The 26161-nt window shown below is 44.9% G+C and overlaps 1 protein-coding gene across 1 annotated transcript in view; it reads left to right on the top strand.

Annotated features, from left to right (window-relative positions):
• SNX1 (sorting nexin 1) overlaps window positions 1-11671 on the top strand; it is a 104614-nt gene extending 92943 nt beyond the window's left edge. The window contains exons 12-15 of the mRNA XM_073579556.1: window positions 3395-3538; window positions 6893-6973; window positions 7507-7578; window positions 10990-11671. Of these exons, the coding sequence (XP_073435657.1) occupies window positions 3395-3538; window positions 6893-6973; window positions 7507-7578; window positions 10990-11040 (348 nt within the window). The 3' untranslated portion in view covers window positions 11041-11671. The remainder of the gene's footprint in view (window positions 1-3394; window positions 3539-6892; window positions 6974-7506; window positions 7579-10989) is intronic.
• The last annotated feature ends 14490 nt before the right edge of the window (window positions 11672-26161 follow it).

Genomic DNA, 26161 nt, shown 5'->3' with positions numbered 1-26161 from the left:
CGTCCGGTTACAAAATCGAATTTGCTTCACTCCCGAACAGACGGTTTTTCCGGTCTCGGCCTCCGCGACAGCGGGCCCAGATTCCGGGTTTTCTGCAGGCCATTTCCTCCCTTCTTTCCGCCGGAGTCATTGTTCCCGTTCCCTCAGACGAACGGTTTTCCGGGTTCTACTCCAATCTCTTTGTGGTCCCGAAGAAAGACGGCTCTCTTCGTCCTATCTGGACCTCAAATTGCTCAATCGCCACGTGAAGATTCTTCATTTCAGGATGGAGTCTCTTCGGTTGGTGATTGCTTCCATGGAGCCCGGGGAATTTCTCTGCTCGGTGGACATTTGGGATGCCTATCTGCACATTCCAATTTGTGTGCAACATCAGAAGTATCTTCGATTTGCGTTTCAGGGAGGCCACTTTCAGTTCACAGCTCTTCCTTTCGGCCTGGCTTCAGCGCCCCGGGTTTTCACGAATGTGATGGCGACCGTCATGGCCATCCTTCGCTCCAGAGGGATCCTCATCATCCCTTATCTGGACGATCTTTTGATCAAGGGTTCGTCTCGCCAGGACTGTCTCCGGAGCCTTCAGATAACCCTGGACACGCTCAGCCGCCTAGGTTGGCTGGTCAACAAGGAGATGTCCATTCTGATCCCCACCCAGCGTCTGACCTTTCTGGGTATGGAATTCGACACGGAGCTAGCCCGTGTTTTTCTTCCAAAGGAAAAATTTACAACTCTGTCCAAGGGCATCAGAACTCTCAAGAGGCCTGCTCCCATTCCCATTCGGTTCTGCATGAAGGTCCTGGGGAAGATGGTGGCCTCCATGGAAGCAGTGCCCTTTGCACAGTTTCATCTTCGCCCACTCCAGCTGTCTCTGCTTTCAGCCTGGGACAAGACCACGATGTCCTTGGACCGTCCTATTCGGCTTCCTCTCAGAGTGAGGCAGTCTCTCACTTGGTGGCTACGGCCAGCGTCAGTTCTCCAAGGGAGGTCCTTCCTTCTGCCTCAGTGGCAAATCATCACCACAGATGCGAGCCTTCTAGGATGGGGAGCCGTGTTCCATCAGAAAGCGGCCCAAGGCCGCTGGAAGCCACAGGAGTCTCTCCTCCCAATCAATCTTTTGGAGATCAGGGCTATTTTCCTGGCATCATCAGGGGGGCACGCGCATCAAACAAGTAATGTCAGAAGTGGCCAAGATAATACGCTGGGCAGAACGTTACGTTCCGACAATCTCCGCCGTCCATATTCCAGGGGTGGAAAATTGGGCATCCGACTTTGAGTCGCCAGGGCCTAGCGTCCGGCGAATGGTCCCTGCACCCCGCGGTTTTCTCTCAGATATGCGACCGTTGGGGCACTCCGGATGTCGATCTCATGGCATCTCGGATGAACCACAAGGTGCCGCAGTTCGTAGCCAGGTCCAGGGACCCTCTAGCCGTCGCATGCGATGCACTGGTGACTCCGTGGTCCCAGTTTCAACTTCCGTATCTGTTCCCGCCTCTGGCATTGATCCCTCGGGTGGTCAAAAAGATAAAATCGGAAGGCGTACCAGTGATTCTAGTCGCTCCAGATTGGCCAAGACGGCCTTGGTACGCGGAACTTGTCAACATGCTCGCGGACGTTCCCTGGAGGCTTCCGGACCGTCCAGATCTTCTCTCGCAAGGCCCCCTTTACCACGAGAATTCTCAGTCTCTGAGTTTGACGGCATGGCCGTTGAGACCGCAATTCTGAAGGAATCAGGTCTGTCCAGTCAGGTTATTCAAACTATGATCAGAGCCAGGAAACCAGCCTCTTCCCGAATTTACTATAGGTACTGGAAGGCTTTTTTCCGTTGGTGCGATGATAACAGAGTCTTCCCAATGTCTTTTTCTATCCCGTCTATCCTGGGGTTTCTTCAGGCTGGGTTAGACGCGGGTCTGTCCCTCAGTACGCTCAAGGGCCAGGTTTCCGCTCTCTCTATCCTCTTCCAAAGAGAGCTAGCTTCTCTACCACAGGTCAAGACCTTTCTACAAGGGGTTGCCCACGTGGCTCCTCCTCATCATTCGCCAATAAACCCGTGGGATCTCAACCTCGTCCTTAGCGCGCTCCAGAAGGCGCCGTTCGAGCCTCTCCAGGACATTCCTTTGTCCCTTCTCTCTTGGAAGGTCACCTTTTTGATCGCCATTTCATCCATCAGAAGAGTTTCTGAATTGGCGGCCTTGTCATGTCGTTCCCCTTACCTCATTCTCCATCAGGACAAAGCCATTCTCAGGCCCGTTCCTTCTTTTCTTCCAAAGGTGGTTTCCGCTTTCCATATCAATGAGGATATCGTCCTTCCTTCCTTTTGTCCGGCTCCATCTCATCCTCTTGAGAAGTCTCTCCACAAACTGGACGTAGTTAGAGCCCTGCGTGTCTATCTTGCCAGGACCTCTTCCTTTTGTCTGTCCGATTCCTTGCTGGTCATCTCTGAAGGTCGCCAGAAGGGCCTTCCGGCTTCCAAATCCACGATCGCTCGCTGGATTCGTTCTACCATTCTGTAAGCGTATCGTCTTCAGGAAAAGCGGCCCCCTCCGGGAGTAAGAGCTCATTCCACCCGGGCTGTGGCGGCTTCATGGGCTGCTCGTCACCAGGCCTCGGCCATGCAAATTTGCAAGGCTGCAACCTGGTCATCTTTGCACACCTTCACGAGGTTCTACAGGGTTCATACCCAGGCTTCGTCTGATGCTGTGGTTGGTAGGAAGGTCCTGCAGGCGGCGGTGGCTCACCGGCCGACCTGAGCCTTTCGGTTACTTTCGTCCCTTTTTGCTGTTCCCACCCTTGGGACTGCTTTGGGACGTCCCATGGTATTCTGTGTCCCCCAATAAGGCGATAAAGAAAGATGGATTTTTGGTTCTTACCGTAAAATCTCTTTCTTGGAGCCTTCATTGGGGGACACAGCACCCTCCCTGTTTAAGTTGTACCGTGTTGGGTCTTAGAGTCCCTTGTTGGGTTGGTACATATGGTTCGAGTTTTTCTCGTTGCTTCTCCTACTGCTTTTTCACCAACTGAGGTGCTTGGTGCCTGTCGGTGGGTGTATACTGCCGGGGAGGAGCTAATTTTCTTGTTTTTGCATAGTGTCAGCCTCCTAACAGCAGCAGCATACACCCATGGTATTCTGTGTCCCCCAATGAAGGCTCCAAGAAAGAGATTTTACGGTAAGAACCAAAAATCCATCTTTATGGCCAGATTTAGTCTATTACAGAGGACTTGCTTCACCAACAATCAGGTAAGACGTTGTCAAGTAAAGGTTCTTTACAAAATATGAATGGTTTTAATCCAGTGTAGTTATTTTTTTAGCACATGATTTTTCTTTATATTTGTGCCAGATACAAATTCTCCAAGTCATTAGCAGTACAGCGTTTGTTTCACAAACTCATTGTGTCCACTACAGGGTGCATTTGACCAACGCATGAAGTCCTGGCAGCGCTGGCAAGATGCACAGTCGGCCTTACAGAAAAAGAGGGAGAATGAAGCACGTCTATTGTGGGCCAACAAGCCAGATAAACTACAGCAGGCAAAGGATGAAATCTCTGAGGTCCGTGTGAAAAGAACGTGGTGTTTTTTTTTTATTTTTTTATAAAGTGAATTGACTTCTGGTATACAGTGTGGTGTGTGTATATGGATGTATATGAGGTGTTACCTGAACACTAATAAGGTTATGAATTATGTACTATTCTCATGTGAGTGGGGGAAAGTACACTGTATTACAGCATTAGAGAAAGATTTAGAAGCATCTCTGCAGATTTTCGACATCTAATGTAATTTTACTGGAAAATCTCCACATATGACAGAGCATACCTACAAGCGAAATTGATACGTTGCGGATTTTAGACATGCACCACAGGTCAGTTTACTCTGCCTAAATAAAAAGCACAGTGGACTTAAGCGCTCTATAAATATCATCAAATTTGCATCAACTATCAGACAGTGCATTTTTTGCACAGCTTCAAAAACTCACTCTTGGGCCATAGTGGTGGCAATATTTTTGTTTCTTGCATCACTGCATCCTGAGAGCCATGACTTTTGAATTCTTATGGTGAAAAATTAGCATGAGTGTCCGTTTTCTATTAAACTAGTTGTATTCTCTAAAGCTGGAATGTCAGCCTAATACACAGAGGGACAAAATTTACAGCTTGGACAAAGTAGCTTGCCCAACCTGATATTTATTAAAAAAAAAGTCTACAATTGAGAGAGTTTTTACTTAGCAAATATAACTATAAACTTTTTCATATGGAAAGAAACTTAAAGGGGTTGTCCCACTAACAAAGTACATTTTAATAGATCTTAGAATAAAATATTGCAATAATGTTATGTAAGAGCAGTAAAAAGCATATGGCCAATTGGCCTAAATTAAATATGTAACAACAAAGGGTCAAAAATGAGCGAATGTGCTTGAACAAGGTGTTATCCGAGCATGCTTGTGTGCTAACAGAGTGTCTTCAGCATGCTCAAATAATATGTTTGAGTCCCCGCACCTGCATGTCTAGCGACTGTTTGATAGTCACAACACATGCAGGGATTGCCTAACAAACAGGTAAACTGCATGTGTTGCAACTGTCAAACAGCCACAAGACATGCAGGCCCAGGGACTCAAACATATTATTCAAGCACGCCAAAGACACTCGGCTAGCACACGAGCATGCTGGGATAACGCCTCATCCGAGCACATTCACTCATCACTAATAAAAAACCTTCAATAATACAGATAATAAAATATGATGCAAATAAGTGCCCCTCAAACAGTATGATATCCCCACAGTTAATTCCTCCGTAATACCCTCCACACGCAAGGTATGATGATCCTGGGTACCCCCCTCCCTCAATCCCACCCACAAAGAATGGTGGCCCTCATCACAGCATTATTCTCCAACTGTAACCTCCACACAGTATAACAGGGCCCTGTATTGCCTTCCATACAGTGTAATGGGTATCGCATAGTGCTCCATACAGTATAATGGACACCCGCATAGTGCTCCATATAGTATAATGGGCATCTGCATAGTGTGCCATACAGTATAATGGGCCCCCGCATAATGCTCTATACAGAATATGCACCGCATAGTGCTCCTTACAGTATTATGGGCACCACATTGTGCTCCATACAGTATATTGGGCACCCGCATAGTGGTCCATACTGTAGAAGTGAAGCAATTCCACATTGTTTTTCTGGCATCCAATGTTATATTCTGTGCATAGATACAACACTAGGATACTGAATCTATGTATTTTTGGGGGTTTTTTTTGACAATTTTATGTATTTGAATTGCCAAATTTTCATATTTTGAGTGTCTTAATTTTTTTTCTGTTGATTGAGCATTATGGGAGCTTAGTTTTTGAGGGATGAGCTGTATTTTTATTGGTATCATTTTGGGACCAATTCTTATGGACATTTTTAAGCCTCACCGCACCATTTCTCTGCTTATTAACTTAGATGTAGCCCTTTGGTTACTGTTGATTGTGGCATGGCTAGGTTAAGTGGCTACGATCAGAGTTCTCTCCAATCCTAGCCTTTGCAGCAGATGTATAGATGCAATATTAAGTTGACACCTGTTGCGGATGGGGCAGGCTTAGCTCATGATTCAACCTGCTCATCTCAATCCCATGTTTAGTTATTTCTACAAAAGACCATTGGCAAAACATTATCTACACTAATCATTAAATATACACATTAGGGCCAATTCATCGAGACGCACACTCGTGCTGCAACAGTGTTGAAGTATAATATAGGAGGTGCTGGATGAATTCATAGGTGCATGCCACTTAAAGGGGTGGTCTCACAAAGTACATTTTAATTACCGTAATAGATCTTGGAGCAATATATTTCACAATTGGATATGTTAAAAAAAATAAAATGTTCCTGTGCTGAGAATATCTTATAAATGTGCCCCTGCCGTTTACTGTGTAATGGCTGTGTCTGACCGTACAGGGACATGGTCTGATCATACCACATCTCCTGGGCAGGGGAGGAAGCAAGTGAGGATACAGCAGGGGATCACAGCTGATTCTTTTTTTGAGGCAAACCATTTCACTACCTGTTTTTAAGCAATGTTTTACTTCAAAGAAAGTATAATCTCTAATGTCTGTATCCTCTTATTTCCTCCCCCTGCCCAGGAGATGTGGTATGATGAGACCATGTTCCTGTACGGTCAGACAGCCATTACACAGTACACAGCAGGGGAACATGTATAAGATTATCTCAGCACAGGAACATTTTTTATAAACCCCTCCAATTGTGGAACTTATTATTCAAAGATCTATTGAATAATATTAACCTTGTTCATGGGAAAACCCCTTTAATTTGATGCCCGTGTCGAGTGGTGTGCACTCCCATGCTCTGCGCCAGAAATGCCCCTCCAGTCACAATCCTGCACTCATTGTGGCAGAGCTGATTCAAACTGGGATGAGCATGAAAAAAGTGACAAATTTTGCGCAGCTCCATGTTGCAAAAAACTTGGGACTTTCCAAAGTTTTTTTTTTTTTTTTTTTGCCACTATTGTGTTGTAAAAGCTTTGGTGAATTGGCCCCATAGTGTGGATGTGAAGGCTAAGGCTATATATTTTACCCACTCATCAGTGGGTCTGTAGGGGCTTCTGTCTGATGCTCTGAAAAACCAGATTTGGTTGTTTGCATTGTCGGAGTCATTGATTTTAATGATGCAAATGGAGTGACTATATGATCTGATGGACATGGAGGCAGGCACCAAAATGCACACTCTTGAAATATAGTTTGTGTAAGTCCTTTAACCATCTATTGTCAGTACACAAGTACCTCACATCCTGGCTTCTTAGGTCCTTCCGAGCCGTGCAATAAAAATGTTGTTTTACAAGAGAATTTTGTTAGAGCTTTTTTACTTTGTTGCTGCATAATCCATTTCTGTGATCTTTCATAGTGGGAATCCAGGGTCACACAGTACGAGAGGGACTTTGAAAGGATTTCTGTGACTGTTCGAAAGGAGGTCACAAGATTTGAGGTACAGGACGGTGAAATGTTACATACCTGCATATCATATGAAGGAGAATGTGTTATTTTAGTCCATAATAAGCTGTGTGAAATGGTTTGATTTAATGGGGTTGTCCAAGACCAGGATATTGATGATCTATCTTCAGTGAATGGGAGTTAAATGGCCCTACACATATAGCAGAGCTGTGTTGTTTCTGACAGGTGGGTCCCTGTGGCTTTTCCTCGCTCGCTCCCCTTGATTGACAGGTCTCTGCCTATACAGCGGGGACCCGCTTGTCCGACTTATCTCCAGCGCGGCTCTGTCCCCAGTGGCTTTTATATATCTCGATAATTTAATGTGCATCTTCCTGAAATGAAAGTTTTTCCTACTTAGGCTGGTATTAGGTGTGAGAATTTTTAACTTTGCAATAAGAGACTCCAGAATAATTTACATCTACTTTCGACATTATTGCAGCTGGAAGCATTTTTACATTTGGTCCAGTGCGTGTTTTACCCAAAAATAAGTAAAGGTCCTAACCTTTAAACTGTCTGTTCATCTTCTAGAAAGAGAAATCCAAGGATTTTAAAAGTTACATAGTGAAATATTTGGAAACCCTCTTGAATTCACAGCACAAAGTAAGTGACTGACCTTATATTTTTTTAGGTAGTACTGTTATATCACACTTAACAGGCTATGTGAAAATCTATGTATACTTGCATATACATTGAGGGTAAATACAACCTCTGTGATAGAATAGTACCCAGATTGGAAAAAGTATCTGCACATTATTCTTTTACATATGGTGTGATCACACAGCAGAGTGAGTCCTTGCCACCCCTCGGATGGGACACTTCTGATTCTTTTCTCTGTGAAGTGTTTTATGCTTTTGATCCAATCATCCATAGGGTAGGCAGCACATCCTTAGAAAATAGTATACTTTGTATAGGGTTCTAGTTGCTTTGGAGTCAACTACTAAATTCCCATAAGACTGTAGCAGATTGGAGGAAGCAACTGCACACCAAAATGCACAAAGAGCTGCTTTAAATATGATTTATTATGAGTAAATCATATCCATAGAAATAAGTTATGTTTGGAGTATAATATCCTTCATCAGACATGTAAGCGATGGTCACTGCAAATAACTTAGAGAGGGGTTATGGGCTGGGCTTGCCCAAAAACAGCAAACCAGGACACAGTCTTACATTCAGTTTGGAGTGTGTTTCTGGCCCTACAGTAGTGCTCAAAACTTTACATACCCCGGCAGAATTGATTTCTTGCCCTTTTTTCAGAGAATATGAATGATGGCACCAAAACTTTTATCTCCACATATAGTTAGTGGTTGGGTGAAGCCATTTATTGTCAAACTATTTTGTTTTCTCTTTTTAAATCATAATGACAACCAAAAAAATCCAAACGCCCCTGATTAAAAGTTCACACACCCGGTGATTTTGGCCGCATAACATGCACAGAAATTCACACAAATCTGTTTAAATAGCTACTAAAGGTAACAGCCTCACCTGTGACAAATGCCAGGAAAAACCCACAAATAACATCAGCTGAAATACTGGACTCTGAAAACTAGCGATGTGGCTGTTTCAAGATGCACAATAAGGAGGCACTTGAAGAAAAATGGACTGCATGGTCGAGTCGCCAGAAGAAAGCCAAATGATCCTGATCAAAAGTTCACATACCCCATTGCTTAATACCGTGTATTGCCCCCTCTTACATCAATGACAGCTTTATCACCTTTGTGGTAACCTAAGTTCCTATTCAAAGAAGGGTGCCACACAATGGTATATCCATAAAAAATACAATTTTTATTGAACAATACATACAAAAATAAAAAGGATATGTTGAGGAAAAAGTTTGAACTATGGTCCCAACTCCCACTGTCTGTAGCAGGCAGAATTGGATTAATTAAAATGATAATCCTTCCAAAGTGTCTATATATGTTGGAACATACGTCAATTAAAGTCCCCAAAGGCTACTTTAGGAAGATGCACAGCTTGATGGCAGCGTTTATATGGGGCTCATCTAGGCCTAAGGTGGGTATTGGTACCCTGCAGGGGGGGTTACGCGGTTCCTGATCTTTTTCTGTACTACCTGGCTGGCCAACTGCGATATCTGAGATATTGGTTGCTCTCCGACGGGCTTAATAACGCAGAGGCTCATCTCATTCATGTTCTGGGAGGATGTACACCGTGGGCGGTGCTTGAAGGGTCATACAGACCACCTCGGGGCCTGCTGTTTGCACATAGTTTGGCAATACAGGTTTGACGGGAAGGTAAACATATTTTAAAGTTTTCTGACCAGATTGGGGAGACTCAAATATGGGATAATCCTGAATTTACCCATCTCCAGAGGTTGCAGGATGTAGGTTTCTGGAAGTAAAATGGTATAACCACACTCAGAGTTTTGAAAATCAAATTTTATTATCATTTGAACAATTTCACATTAAATTTGGAATCCCCCATAAAGAATTTTATAGATATCTGCAACTGAGGCATGCCGTAACATCTCAGTTTCCGCTTCCCAGGATGCAAATATCTAAATATCCACTGATAGGAATATTATCCACTCAAGGACCTACGGGTATGATTTCTTTTTGTACACCTTTCTGTTAAATTCCAAGATTGCTTCCACCCAGCTAGCTGTGGAAGATAAATGGAGGCACCTAATCCCCTCTATCGCCGATGATCAGTGGAGCGACGCACTGGAGGCGCATACGATGGTGTCTCCAGCGGCAAATAACAAATTGATTCAGTTATATATGCTACACCAATCCTATCTAACCCCGAGTAAACTGCATAAATTCGGCAGAAGAGTAAATGATGAATGTCATAGATGTGGGGAGGTGGGGGCAGATTTTTGGCATCTCATTTGGGATTGTAGAATTATAAGAAGGAACGGGGAAGACGTAATTCTTGCTTTAGAAAGAATAATTGGGATACCAATTGAATGCACTCCAGAGATGTGTGTGTTGGGTGTGGTTGACGAAGAAATGTGGACTCATTACGACAGAATATTTCTCAGAGAAGTATTGTTTCTTGCCAGGAAAGCGATTGCATTGAGGTGTATGGGGGGGTAGGTCCCCTTCGGTTAACCAGTGCAGAGGATTGGTGAACAATGTGATCCCCTATGAGAATATACTATACAGAAATAGAGGTTGTCCCCAGAAATTTCACAAAATTTGGGAAAAGTGGTGCGACTCGCCCCTGACACAACTAGCTCCTGATGCCATAAACTCTTCTAGTATGAGATATAACCCTTGAAGTGTTTTCTTTTTCAGTGCAGAATGTGATGCTTTACGCGGACTGAGTAATATTTGCTTACTATATTTCGACTTACTGTGAACTCAGAATCCTGATTCAGAACAGAATACACTATGTTTAATGTTCTATTTTATTTGTGCTGTTTGTCTACTTTAATATTGGAAGTATGCTTTTTAAACTGAGGTTGTGAACGCTGACTTGATGGAATACTCCGTTTCCCTCATACTGTAATGTCACATGTTTAATATGTCATTGTATGGTATCTTTCAATAAAGAGTTTAAAAAAAAAAAATAAGGTGCTAGACCAAACAAAAAGAGACTCATTAGCTATAGGAGCACAACACTTCAGCGTTCACCAAGGCATTTGCACAGGGCACAATATCATTGCACTAAGGGGAAACCAAACTGAAATATTCTGTCCACTATTGCGACAATAAATTAACCACCCTTAGGTATATTTAATTAATCAGAACAACTGTGCATTAGCCCCAGTGTATAACCCCTAAATGTGCCACATGCATGGTTGTTTGAAAGAGCAAGATGTACATATGTTAGCCATTGTTACATACCGCAAAATGCTGGTGGTGCTTCCTAGACGTCCTTATGCCCCGATGCGCGTTTCGCACTGCTTCATCATGCACGCCTCCTGTCTAGAGACAGTACACAAACCAATGTTAATCACCATTCACCTTTTGAGCCCATCATATATGCTTTTGATTTTGTTTTGCTACACCGAACATCATAATCTTACTTTTTTTTTTCCTATTGTTGCAGCTCGCCAAGTACTGGGAAGCATTTCTACCAGAAGCAAAGGTTATATCCTAACTTCCATGGAGCAGGATTACAGCCCAAACTATGCTACTTCTCTTCTGCCATTTTTTTAATGCATATAAATATTATACCTCTTGCCTTTTAGAGACCCTTGAATCACAGTCTTGATATGCTTCTACATCTACTTGATGCAGTCTGTCTCTGCTAATCCCATCAGTGCTGAGTCAGGTCTGTTACGCATTGCTGTGCAGAGCGTGGATGGATCTCTACTGTTACAGCCTAGTGCCTCATGTATGGACACACATTCAACATTATCTCTTGCAGCCTGATCAGCCAGGAGACCTTGGCTGTAGCCTCCAGACTGGTTTGACTGGCGAGAGTTATCCTAGATATGGACAGTTACGTCCCAGCACTTAATGACACATCTGCATTCTGTTAACATTTCTTGTGTATATTTTTCATTTAACTTCCACATATATTTTCATAACTATACAAATGAATAATTTAGGGCTTTCTGTGGAAAAAGAAACAAAAAAAAAAGTTTAAACTAGTGGGACTGTCTTGGGAGGGTTTATTAATATAAATATATAATGTATATTTTTTTGGCTCCGACACACACAAAGAATAGAGTGTTTCTATTCTGCAAGAACCACACAGTTATTCAATAAAATGAGTTAAAACGTTATTGTGTATTCCCATGTGTCTGGGGTAGAGATGGAAGCATCACATTACCCTTATGATGTTACAGCTTGCCAGCTTGCTGTGGCTTTGACTCTGGCCTGGTACCATAAGCATAGAGATTTTCTGTTATTAAACTTTCTTTTCTATATATTTTTCAAGGTAATTTTTTTAAATTAAATTACTATGCAAGTGTCATTTTATTCGCCATGTAATTTCTCATCTAGTTCATTCTACTGGTGTCTCAAGTGGTTGTGGTCATGCTTTGTGTGAACCATCAAGTTCTTCCACATCAGACCCATGCAGCCATGTTGGAATAGTAAAGGGCCTTCTCCAAACTGTTCCCACAAAGTTATATAATTGTCTAATATGTTTTGGTATGATATCGCATTTATATTTTCTTCAGTAGTGCCAAGGCCAGCCTCTGATAAACAAGGGCACATGGCATTATCCCTCCTCCACCAAACTACAGTTGCCACAGTGCAGTCAGAGTAGTAATGTTCTCACTTCAGTTAAGCCCGTTCTTGTCCATCAGACTTCCAGATTGAGAACCGCAGATTTGTCACTCCAGAGACCAGTGGTCATGTTACTCTACTCTACGGGTGGGAAACCATTTTCCCTCCGAAGGCCATTTGACGATTTATACCATCTTTTGGGGGTCATGCAAAATTATCAGCTTGAAAGTTACCCTGCTATATTTAGTCAACCATTTAATTAACTTCCTCCTAATATGATGACCTGAACTGCTTTTCTTTATTGTGGCTGTGATCGGGGCTGGCGTGGCCACCTGGTGCACCCAGGCAAGTGCTTGGGGCCCTGCATGAATGAGGGAAGCCCCACTCTGCAGACACAAAACACTATGGGGCCCATGAGTCAAGAGAACCCGGTGCCAGTGCTGGCACTGCCCCCCACCTCAAATATTCACCTCTCCGTGATCTGCTCCGGTCTCTTCAGCATCTTCTGCCTCTCTGTGAGGTCTCAGGGCAGAGGACGCAATGTCACTACAGTGCACCCTCCTTGAGAGTCAGAAGAGACTGAAGCAACGCGGAGAGGTGAGTATTTGATTATTTATTTTCTTTATGAATGGTGCATTATATGGGGCCATTATCCTGTATGGAGCAATATATTATGCTGTATAGAGCATTATATGGGACCATTATATACTGTATGAAGTAATATATGGGGCCATTATATACTGTATGGAGCAATATATGGGGCTCATTATACTGTATGGAGTATTATATTGGGCCTATAATCAGGGCTGTGGAGTCGGTAAGCCAAACCTGCGACTCCGACTCCTCAATTTCCCTTACACCGACTCCACGACTCCGACTCCCACATATATTGCTTATATTTAAGTGAAAAATTTATTGTAGTACAATGTGAACATCAGACATTTAATCATTTCTATGATCCAATAATCAAGATATTTAGATAGAACATATCTATTTATTGGAATACAACTTTAGAACACAAAAAACTGTAATAAATTGTAAATATGTAATACACTGTATACATGTACATGTATACGGTACATACCAAAGTTTGGACACACCTTCTCATTTCAAAGAGTTTTCTTTATTTCCATGACTATGAAAATTGTAGATTCATTCTGAAGGCATAAAAACAATGAATTAACACATGTGGAATTATATAATTAAAGTGTGAAACAACTGAAAATATGTCTTATATTCTAGATTCTTCAAAGTAGCCACCTTTTGCTTTGATTACTGCTTTGCACACTCTTGGCATTCTCTTGATGAGCTTCAAGTGGTAGTCACCAGAAATGGTCTTCCAACAGTCTTGAAGGAGTTCCCAGAGATGCTTAGCACTTGTTGGCCCTTTTGCCTTCACTCTGCGGTCCAGCTCACCCCAAACCATCTCGATTGGGTTCAGGTCTGGTGACTGTGAAGGCCAGGTCATCTGGCATAGCACCACATCCCTCTCCTTCTTGGTCAAATAGCCCTTACACAGCCTGGAGGTGTGTTTGAGGCCATTGTCCTGTTGAAAAATAAATGATGGTCCAACTAAACACAAACCAGATGGAATAGCATGCCGCTGCAAGATGCTGTGGTAGCCATGCTGGTTCAGTATGCCTTCAATTTTGAATAAATCCCCAACAGTATCACCAGCAAAGCACCCCCACACCATCACACCACCTCCTCCATGCTTCACGGTGGGAACCAGGCATGTAGAGTCCATCCGTTCACCTTTTCTGCGTCGCACAAAGACATGGTGATTGGAACCAAAGATCTCAAATTTGGACTCATTAGACCAAAGCACAGATTTCCACTGGTCTAATGTCCATTCCTTGTGTTCTCTAGCCCAAACAAGTCTTCTGCTTGTGGCCTGTCCTTAGCAGTGGTTTCCTAGCAGCTATTTTACCATGAAGGCCTGCTGCACAAAGTCTCCTCTTAACAGTTGTTGTAGAGATGTGTCTGCTGCTAGAACTCTGTGTGGCATTGACCTGGTCTCTATTCTGAGCTGCTGTTAACCTGCGATTTCTGATGCTGGTGACTGGGATGAACTTATCCTCCGCAGCAGAGGTGACTCTTGGTCTTCCTTTCCTGGGGCGGTCCTCATGTGAGCCAGTTTCTTTGTAGCGCTTGATGGTTTTTGCCAATGCACTTGGGGACACTTTCAAAGTTCTCCCAATTTTTCGGACTGACTAACCTTCATTTCTTAAAGTAATGATGGCCACTCATTTTTCTTTACTCAGCTGCTTTTTTCTTGCCATAATACAAATTCTAACAGTCTATTCAGTAGGACTATCACCTGTGTATCCACCAGACTTCTGCACAACACAACTGATGGTCCCAACCTCATTTATAAGGCAAGAAATCCCACTTATTAAACCTGACAGGGCACACCTGTGAAGTGAAAACCATTTCCGTGACTACCTCTTGAAGCTCATCAAGAGAATGCCAAGAGTGTGCAAAGCAGAAATCAAAGCAAAAGGTGGCTACTTTGAAGAACCTAGAATATAAGACATACAGTATTTTCAGTTGTTTCACACTTTTTTGTTAATTATATAATTCCACATGTGTTAATTCATAGTTTTGATGCCTTCAGAGTGAATCTCCAATTTTCATAGTCATGAAAATAAAGAAAACGCTTTGATTGAGAAGGTGTGTCCAAACTTTTGGTCTGTACTGTGTGTATGTATATGTGTGTGTATATATATATATATATATATATATATATATATATATATATATACACTCTATGACTTATCTCTGCTAAGATGAAGCCTAGATCCTATGGGCGTAGCCAGGATCAAACCTAGGGGGGGGCAGAATCTCATACTGTTCCGCAGAGTTTCATACTGCACACCTCAGCTGCTGCAGAACCTCATACTTCACACCCCTACACTTGAAAATAAAGCCTGCACTTTAAGAAGATGTGGTGATGAATGCAGTCTATTTTTTCCCTTCACCCATGACAGCACCACCTGAGAGAGGGATCCGCCCCGCCAGGACAGGAACCTACTGAGACATAAGGGGCGGCACCTCTCCCCCGCTTCAGTTGGGTTCCTGTCCTGGAAGGAACCCCACTGTCGGCGGTGCCTGTCATGGGCGAAGAAAATGGACCCAGCCCCGTCCCGGCGCAGGAAGAACAGGTGTCTCACCTGCAGCGCCGGCCGTCGGGTGCTGGATGCGCAGTCCCCGGGCCCTCCGGGGTTCCGGGTTCGTGCGGGCGTCGGTGGGATCCCCGGGGTCTACGGGAAGCCCCCACCGCGCCGCCCTCCCCTCGCACACGCCGCATCTCGATCCCCATAGCAGGGGAGAGACGCTGGCTTCTTCCGGCCGCTGACTTCATCGGCGCATTGCATGCTGGGTGCGCCGGCTGACGTCAGAGAAGGGCGATGGTTTAATGGCGCCGGGTGCGACGCTGGCCGGCTTTCTGAAGCGGCCGGCGGTCGCAGGGGGGGAGGGGAGAGACGCTCACCTGAGCAGAGGCGCGGTATTTAAAGAAGGAAGGCGGCAGCAGACGGCGGTGCAACATGGAGTCAGAGCAGGAATGTTCAGCGTCCCTGCCTCCCTCTCAGCCCTCTGGCAGAAAGCATGGAAGCCATTCCAGCAGCAGTCGCCCCAGCCGCAGGTCAGGGGATTCAGCAAGATCCAAAGAACGCAGGTCACGTGCCCCGACGCAGCCTCCGAGTCCGGTACCCTTGATTTCGGGTGGTGAGTGATCTTCGTGAATGTTAGCATTTATGTTAATAGGGCTTCTGTTGTATGCTTCACCCTGTAGGAAAGCGGAAAGCAAGAAGAACAATAGGGATTGTGCTATATGTAAATCTCCCCTAGCAAGAGATTGGCAAAAAGATCTCTGTGCTGCGTGCATTCAGCGGACTATGACGGAGGAAGCGCCTAGTTTCGCAGCCAATCTGATATCTGCCCTAAGGTCAGAAATGGAATGCTCAATTAAGTCCCTATTGAAAAAAGGGAAAAAAACCAGGAAGGATCCCCCTAGTTCCCCCTCGGATTCCGCGTCAATCTCATCTCAGGCGGAAAAATCATCCTCAGACAGCGACATGGGGGGTAAACCATGTTTCCCTGTAGAAGACACAGACGCCCTCCTAAAGGCCATCAGAGCTACAATGGGCCTACAGGAAGAAAAGGCGGCTAAAACCCTAGAGGATGTTATGTTTGGGGGGCTTCAGGAGAGGAAAAAACGGACCTTTCCGGTAAACGAGAAGATCCAGGCACTTATTGAGAAAGAGTGGAAAAAGACCGAAAAATCGGGGGCCCTTCCATCCACTTCCAAGAGACGATATCCCTTCGAGCATAAGGATGCAGAGATATGGGACAAAATCCCCAAAATAGATGCAGCGGTGTCCAGATCCTCCAAAAGGTCGGCCCTGCCCCTGGAAGACGCAGGGGTTCTTAGAGACCCACTAGACAAAAAGGCGGACTCATATTTGAGGCACGCATGGGAAGCGACAGCAGGAGGACTAAAACCGGCAATAGCGGGTACTTGTACGGCACGCTCCCTCATGATCTGGCTGCAGCAGTTAGAAGAAAAGCTGGCTTCAAGGGTCCCAAGAGAGAAAATCTTATCGGAGATGTATCTCTTGCACGGGGCAGCAGCTTTTTTGGCCGATACCTCGGCGGACTCTATGCGGATGACAGCCAGGGCAGCGTCACTATCAAATGCTGCTTGACGCGCATTATGGCTTAAGGGCTGTCCGGGTGACCTTCAGTCCAAGGCCAAATTATGCTCTCTCCCCTGCGACGGTCGATTCTTGTTCGGCAAGAACTTGGACGATATACTGGAGAAAGCAGGCGATAAGAAAAAAAAGCTTCCCCAGATTTCCTATGGATCAGAGGAGACAGCCCTTTCGGAGGGGAAGATTCAATAGGGGGAGCCCTCCCGCTGACAGGAGAAGATGGAAGGATAAAAAAAAAAAAGAATCGGGATTTATGTTTGGTGGAGGTACCTCCACCTCAAAAAAGTCGCCACAGTGACGCCAGTATTCCAGTGGGGGGGAGATTGGCACTCTTTTTCCAAACTTGGGAGAAGATCTCCTCCAACGCCTGGATCCTAACCATCCTAACAGAAGGCCTGAAAATTCCCTTCATCCGTCTGCCAAAATCCATGGTCGTCATCACACCCATCAGGAAGGTGACCGAAGAGCAGGTGGCCTTAGAAACAGAGATCCTGAGCCTGATAGACAAGCGGGTACTCTCCGAGGTACCACGCCTACAGGAAGGGAAGGGGTTTTATTCACCCCTTTTTCTGATAAAAAAAACCCGATCAAACTTTCAGGACAATCATAAATCTCAAACGGCTCAATCTATGGATAAGGAACTCGACCTTCAAGATGGAATCAGTAACTACGGCGGTGAAGCTGCTACACCAAGATTGCTTCATGGCCGTGGTCGATTTAAAGGATGCGTATTATCACATCCCTATCCACCCAGATTACCAGAAATACTTGAGGGTAGCACTTTATATTCAAGGCACGCTAAGGCACTTTCAGTTCAGGGCTCTTCCGTTTGGCATATCTATAGCCCCGAGAGTTTTCACCAAAGTCATAGCGGAAGTGACTGCCTTTCTCTGGATTCACGACACGGTCATAATACCATACCTGGACGATTTTCTCATAGTAGGCAGCTCAGAGGACCACTGTACAGCGCAGTTGACCCGGGTGATCAACACCTTGCAGGAATTAGGGTGGATAGTCAATTTCAAAAAATTAAAATTGCAACCCCTAAAACAACAGACCTTCCTAGGATTCGTACTAGACTCAGAAAAGCAAGAGTGTCTGCTCCCAGAGTCCAAAATAGAAAAGGTGCAGAATCTGGCCTTCACGGGCCAAAACCAACCACGCATGACTTTAAGAAGAGCAATGTCCCTGCTAGGTACCCTAACATCCTGTATTCCGGCGGTCAGGTGGGCTCAGTTTCACACCCGGCAACTCCAGTGGGAGATACTAACAGCACAAAGATCGCTAAGAGGGCGTTTAGAAGGAAAGCTGGAGCTTTCCTTAAAAACCAGAGACTCTCAATTGGTGGCTGGACAAGAAAAATCTGACCTTGGGAATACCGTGGGACAGACAGACAGACGTCCGATATAATCTTAACAGATGCAAGCTCCTCGGGGTGGGGGGCACACCTAAGGGGCATCATAGGTCAGGGTTCCTGGACGCGTCAAGAAAGGGAAGCATCCTCCAACCTGAGAGAACTGTGGGCAGTGAGCAAGGCCCTAAGTCACTTCATTCTGCTACTCCAGGGTCGAAATGTACGCATCATGTCAGACAACAAGGTAGTAGTGGCATACATCAACCACCAAGGAGGGACAAGATCACACTCCTTAATGGAAGCGGCGACAGACATTCTGAGCAGAGCAGAAGAACACCTACACTCCTTGACAGCCTTACATATAAAAGGGGCAGAAAACATAGAGGCAGACTTCTTGAGTCGCAATACCCTGAAGCAGGGGGAATGGGCGCTAAACCGGTCCATTTTTCAAAAAATAACTCAGCTTTGGGGGAAACCGGTGATAGACCTCTTTGCCAACAAACACAACAGGCAAACAGGTTCTGCTCTCTATACCCGAGAGAAAATCCATGGGCAGTGGACTCATTGCACATCCAGTGGAACTTCAGGCTAGCTTATGCGTTCCCCCCCCCCCCAGTGGCTCTGATCCCAACAGTTGTCAGAAAAATCAGAAACGATCAGGCCAGGGTGATTCTAATAGCTCCATTTTGGCCAAAAAGGCCCTGGTTTGCTCTGCTACGAAGGATGTCCCTCTCCGATCCATGGGTTCTACCAGAAATCCCGGACCTACTAGCTCAAGGTCCAATATTCCACGCTCAGGTCAAAGGATTCCATCTGACGGCGTGGAATTTGAAAGGTCGCTTTTAATGGATAGAGGGTTCTCCCCCGGGTTGGTGGCCACCCTGCTAAAGAGTAGGAAACCACGACTAACATCTACGGCAGAACATGGAATAAGTTCCTGCAGTTCTTAGGTAGGCCGTTAGGGAAAGATCCCCCGATTAATGCCATCCTGGAGTTCTTACAATCGGGGTTGCAGATGGGGTTAGCAGTGAACACGCTTAAAGTTCAGGTGTCTGCACTAGGGGCGCTCTACAACTGCAAATTGGCATCAAATAGATGGGTAGCCAGATTTATTAAATCCTGCCATAGAGCTAGGCCTATCCCAATACCCCGGATAGCCCCCTGGGATTTAAGCCTAGCGCTAGAGGCCCTTACAAAAGATCTGTATGAGCCATTACATCAGCTACCCCTAAAGTTTCTGACCCTAAAAACAATCCTGTTAGTGGCCCTCACGTCAGCCCGCAGGATAAGCAATTTACAGGCTCTCTCAGTAAATCCACCTTATACGCAAGTCTTTCAGGATAGGGTAGTGTTAAGAACAGACCCCGCTTATCTGCCCAAAGTAGCATCAGATTTCCATCGGGGCCAGGAAATTGTCCTTCCATCTTTCTGCGAGAACCCAAAAAAACTGGGGGAGGAAAAGTTCCATAATCTGGATGTTAAGAGAGCCCTCGTAGAATACATATCTATGACTAGTCAGTGGAGGAGGTCCCAGTTCCTATTCGTAGCTTTTCAGGGTGCCAGGAAAGGCTATGGGGTTTCAAAAGGGACTATTGCAAGATGGATTAGGGAGGCCATTAGTGTAGCCTACACAGCTAGTGGTATCCCGATTCCTGACGGCATCAAGGCTCATTCCACCAGAGCCGTGGCGACCTCCTGGGCCGAAAAAGCAGAGGTATCGATCGAATAGATTTGTAAGGCCGCTACCTGGGCCTCACCTTCAACCTTCTTTAAGCACTATAGGTTGAATCTATCCTCCTCTGCTGACTTAACCTTTAGTAGAAGGGTGCTGCAAGCGGTGGTCCCTCCCTAAGGTGTTTCGAATCTCCAAAAATCTCTCAGGTGGTGCTGTCATGGGTGAAGGGAAAACCACCATGGTTACTTACCGGTAGCCGTTTTTTCCGGAACCCATGACAGCACCCGTATATTCCCCCCCCCCCTTTTCACCATATGGGTGTGCACAATTAGTAGGGTGTAGAGTTGAGCGACTTTGGTCGGATCGGGTTTCGTGAAACCCGAATGAAACAAAATAAGTTTCAGATGAAACTCGTCCGACTAGAGCAAAAAAAGTCGGAGTTTCGTCCGACTTTTATTTCCCATTGACTTGCATTGGGGTCAGGTTTCTGACGAAACTCCGACTTTGTTTTGCTCTAGTCGGACGAGTTTCATCTGAAACTTATTTTGTTTCATTCGGGTTTCACGAAACCCGATCCGACCAAAGTCGCTCAACTCTAGTAGGGTGTTTTTTTGAGTGTTGTGGTGTTGGATTAAACATGTAACTAACCGGGAAGTCCTCTCAGTGCTCTGTAACCCAACTGAAGCGGGGGAGAGGTGCCGCCCCTTATGTCTCAGTAGGTTCCTGTCCTGGCGGGGCGGATCCCTCTCTCAGGTGGTGCTGTCATGGGTTCCGGAAAAACCGACTACTAGTAAGTAACCATGGTGGTATTCCAACTATCAGTTGATGTTGATGTTACTGAAGACGAGCAATGCCTGTCCTGGGCGTCCTTTTGGGCAGCTATGAGGTGTACCTGACTGGTGCTAAAAAAAAGTGTTAGTCTGTGTGCTATCCGGCTTTCATTCTTTTTGGTACAGATATGATATGGATAGACAGATATGGATATATAGATAGAGCAGATTTCTAATCTGCTTTTGCTATTGAAAACATCTATGAGCTCAAAAACCTTTCAGGTGATGCGTTTTTTTTAAAAAGCTGATCTGCTTTTGCAACTGAAAAACGTATCCTCAAAAAACGCAGGAAAAACGCTGTGTGTGAATGTAGCCTTAGATCAGGAATAGAACAGTCATTTATAGGACATTTCATAACTTTCCCAAATTCCTATGAAAAAATATTCAGCATATTCTGCATTGAACTACTGTACCTAATTTATTATATATTTTAGGAGTCGGAGTCTGTCCATTTTATACCAACTCCGACTCCACCAAAATGAGCACCGACTCCGACTCCACAGCCCTGCCTATAATACTGTGACGACCATAATGTATGGAGGACTATAATGTCCGATTGAAAATTGAAAAGTCTGCAGTCACTCTCACTGCAGACGTTTAGATCCCCCAGTGCGCACACCGTGCGTGGCAAGGATTTGCTGGTTTCTAAGCTGTTGTGGAATTTACAATAGATCACTCGTGTAATGTAAGAAGTACCGGTAAATGAAATTTTTGGCATTGTACTATACCTACAGTATTTGATTCCTTGCAGATTTTGTAAGTTTGCCCACTGACAAAGACATGAGCAGTCTATAATTTTAAGGGTAGGTTAATTTTAACATTGAGAGATAGAATATCAGAAATAAAATCCAGAAAATCACATTGTATAAATTATATAAATTTATTTGCATTTTGCAGTGAGAAAGAAGTATTTGATCCCTCTGGTAAGCAAGACTTAATACTTGGTGGCAAAACCCTTGTTGGCAAGCACAGCAGTCAGACTTTTTTATAGTTGATGATGAGGTTAGCGCACATGTCAGGAGGAATTTTGGTCCTCTCCTCTTTGCAGATCATCTCTAAATCATTAAGATTTTGAGGCTGTCTCTTGGCAACTCCCTCCATAAGTTTTCTATAGGATTAAGGGCTGTAGACTGGCTAGGCCACTCCATGACTTTTTTTTTTTTTTTTTTTTTTTTTAAGTCAAGTACTTTTATTGAAATAATCAAAATTGTAAAACAGTTCAATACTAGCAACAAAATGATAGATTTTCCAGTTCAATTTTTTCATTAGGTAGCAATCAATATTCTGCCACCCCCCCATCCAAATAAACTTTATTTTCAACAATGTATGTCACAGCTTAGCACGTTTGTATAGAACTTTACATTACCTCACTTTACAAAATAAAATTGTGTCAGCAGAAGCCACACCCGAATAGTCCATCCATCCACCCCACACATTTTCAAATTACGTGTGTTGACCTCTTAATATATATATTTCTTTCCATTAAGATAATAAAGTTTATTCTGTTCACAAATTCTTGTTTAACTGGTGGTTTTTCATCCAACCAATGCACTGCGATAAATTTCCTAGCAGCATATAAAAACCTGGCTATAGTCAATCTCCCCCATTCATCAATAGCAATATCTTCCACACATCCCAGTACGCAGTTCAACAGAGTATGCAGAATATTCACCCATCATCTCCTGGATCAAATTAAGGATTTTCACCCAGAAAGGCTGAAGGCGAGGGCACGACCACATCATATGAAAGAGAACAGTCACCCCATCAGAACATCTTGGGGCATTTTGAGTCCCCTCTCAGCCCTGCCTTCATCATCCACACTGGAGTCCTGTACACGCTATAGACTAAGTACAGCTGCAACACCCTTCCTGCAATATGGACTCCCACTGAGACTCCGAAATCGAACCCAGGTTTGCCACCCATTTCTCTCATCGTTAACGGGTATCGTAGTAGGAATGTTTCCAGCAGACCCCTGTACATTAATGTAATGAATGCCCTCATGTTCCACTGAGGTCCTATAAGATTCAATAAACTGGCTGAAGAACCACACGTGACACGTCAGTCTGTTTATTGAGAGTGTGTCTCAGCTGCAGATACTGGAAAAATAAATTCTGGCTCAAAGGAAACTCCTTCCTGAGCATGTCAAATGTCTTGAGTACGCCACCATCAAGCTACTGCAACACGAACCAAATGTCTATATGCCTCCACTGACCAAACCCTCTCAATCTCATCAGCTCCACCAATCTAGGGTCAAACCAGATTGGCGCGTAAACTCCGTTATACCTTTCCACTGCTTGATTTTCTGCCAGATTTTCCCCATCATAGGTATAGTTGGAAATTTTTTAGATTTCAGTCTAAACCTACCTGCCTTTAAACTGGCTAACAATGGACCCTTCCCCACCATATATTCAGTGATTATCCCAGCTGATGTACTTTGTCTAGGTTCTCCCCAACCCACCATATGCTGGCACTGGGACGCTACATAATAGATCCATGGGTTAGGGACCGCTAAACCTCCCTCATCTTTCGATCTTTGCAGATGTTCCAGTTTAATGCGTTCCCGTCCACCCTTTCAAATCAGATCCCTAAAAAGAGAGTTGATCCTATGAAATTTATTTTGTGCCAACCACAACGGAGCATTATGGAGCATGTAGAGGAGTTGAGGCATGAGTATCAATTCAATTCAAAGAAGCTTTATTGGCAGGACCAAATAAACATTACTTTTGCCAAAGCATGTGTCCAGTAGAGAGAAGGGACTGGGGGGATAATGGGTGGGGACTGAAGGAACGATGGATGGGGTATAGGGTGGGGGTAAGGAAGTCCTTGGCATATCATGGTTGTCTTTCTCGCAGCCTATGGCATGAGCACACATATTGCGCTGCTATCTCCACGTGCTTCCTTCTTCCCCCAGCAGGATATGTTTTCTCTTCCTCCATGGAGCTGAAATCCGGGAAGAGATTGGATAGTCTCCTGAGGAGAGTGTCCCTCACTGCTGAGTATTTGGTGCAGTGTAGCAGGAAGTGGGTCTCATCCTCCAGGGCCTCCAGGTCACAGTGTAGGCACAGTCTGTCTTTCCTGGGCTTGTAGCTCTGTTTGTGGGCACTGAGTCTATACCGGCTCAGGATCTGTCGGTCTCTGGGGTCGGAGAGTTTCTCCAGACATGGAGCCAGTCTGTAGACTCTGGTACATGGTCAGTTTCTGAGAGCTGCTGATCTTGTTCTTCCAGTCATTTTTGTACCTCTTCTGCCCCTCATCTACCATCTTCCTGATTCTGGCTTTTGTCATGTTCCCATGGTTGAAGGTTCGGTCGGGTTGGGTTTGGATGAGCTGTTCCAGGGGTCCTGGTTTGTGGAGACCACCTATATGTAGCATGGCTTTATGGTGATGGGAGCTTGGGTTGCTACTTTGTAGGTGAGCCTGGAAGGACAGCGCCCTCTTCAGGACCGCTAGGTGCAGTGGGAATCTGCCCAGCTCAGCATGGCAGGCACTGTTGGTGGTGCTCCAGTGGACTTGGAGAAAGTGTTTACAGAATTCCAGGTGGAATATTTCTGTTGGACTGGAATCCCAGTAGCATTGTAATCAAATTAACTCTACCCACAACTGACAGGAACAGCCTTTTCCAGGCCCCAATCTTCTGCTGAAATCTCCCAAGCAAAGGAGTCGCTCATAGTCCTCTGTCTTGGCCGAAATAAATTACAATGCCCAAATATTTAAACTCAGTAACCACCCGTAAAGGAATTGCAGGGTCAAGTGTCAGGGGAGCCGTCACGTCCAGGGGGAGTAGGATGGACTTGTCCCAATTAATGGATAGTCAAATATAGTCAAAAAATAGTCAAAAATTTAGTAATGCTATGCATAGCAACCCTCAAAGACTCCTGTGCATCTCCTAGGAACAGTAACACATCATCGCATAAAGGGCCACCTTCTCGTGGATTCCATATTTATAACCCTTTATATCCTTGTCCCCCCGTATTGCTGCAGCCAAAGGCTCTATTGCGATCGCAAACAACAGAGGGGACAAAGGACAACCCTGTCGCGTTCCCCTGTACAATGGAAAGTCCCCAGACAAATGACCGTTCACACACACACTTTAGCTTTTGGTTATGCGTATAACAGCTGCACCCAACTTATAAATGTCTCACCAAAACCCAATGTACTCAATACTGCCCACAGATACCTCCATGCTGTCAAATGCCTTAGCTACGTCTAAGGACACCATGACCCTCTGACCCACATGATCTGTTCTTGCCTGCATGTTATGAAACAGCCGTCTAAGATTGTTTGCCGTGGAACTATTGGGCATAAACCCGGATTGGTCTCGGTGTATTATTGTCGTTATTACCTTATTAAGGCGGTTAGCCAATATCTTAGCCAGAAGTTAAATGTCTGTCGTCAGTAGCAAGATTGGACGATATGAAGCTGTATCTGCTGGGTCTTTACCCTGCTTTGGCAACACTACTATTATTGCCTCCCGCATGCACTGTGGCAACTCTCCCCCCACCAAGCCAGCACTGTACACCTCCAGAAAAGCAGGAAGCAGCGTCCCCTCATTTTTTTTTTTGTATACTTCCCCCGGAATCCTATCCACCCAATGGGCTTTACCATTAGGCATAGAGGCCAGTGCAGCATCAAGTTCCTCCGAGTCAATTGGCTCCTCAAGAAGCCTCTGTTCTGCCACGAGAGCCTGGGGAGCTGTATCGCTGCCATAAAGCTGTCAATCTCCTCTACCGCTGGCTGCAGCTGTGATGATGATAATCTTTATTTTTATATAGCGCTAACATATTCCGCAGCGCTTTACAGTTTGCACACATTATCACTGTCCCCGATGGGGCTCACAATCTAAATTCCCTAACTGTATGTCTTTTAGAATGTGGGAGGAAACCCACATGATTTATATAGATCCAAATAATGCTCCGCCATCACCTCTAAAATTGCTTTGCTATCGGTATGTTCACACCCGTCTCTCCTCCTTAGTGCGACAGTATGAGTAGAATCTCTCTGTGCAGCCACTATCCTAGAAAGGAGATGGCCCGCCTTGTCCCCCTCCTCCAAAAATGTCATAGTATGAAACATTCTCTTACGTTCTGCAGTTTTCATAGCCATCTGACATACTCTGGCCTGTGCCTCCTTCAACCTACCCTGCGCTTCTGGTAACTCATTAGTGATTAGTCCCTCCTCTGCATCCTCCAGTTCTCTTATTAACACCTGGTCGCTCCTGCCAGTTTCTGCTTTTACCTGAAATATTTCCTTTCTGCAGAGTCCTCAAAGGTAGGTTGTCACGAATTATCAGGGAAGGATATATTCGTATATCCCACCACTGCCACCAATTTGTCACGTACCCACTTCTCAGCACGTGATTTCGGGTTGCGCCTGCAAGGTTTAATCTGGGCGGCACGGTGGCTCAGTGGTTAGTGGGGTCCTGGGTTCGAATCCCACGAAGGACAAGATCTGCAAGGAGTTTGTATGTT

Source organism: Dendrobates tinctorius, unplaced genomic scaffold (genome assembly GCF_039654945.1).
Source record: "Dendrobates tinctorius isolate UK_male_01 unplaced genomic scaffold, ASM3965494v1 ptg000062l, whole genome shotgun sequence".
Taxonomy (NCBI): Eukaryota; Metazoa; Chordata; class Amphibia; order Anura; family Dendrobatidae; genus Dendrobates; species Dendrobates tinctorius.
This window is presented reverse-complemented; position numbering and strand designations above follow the sequence as displayed.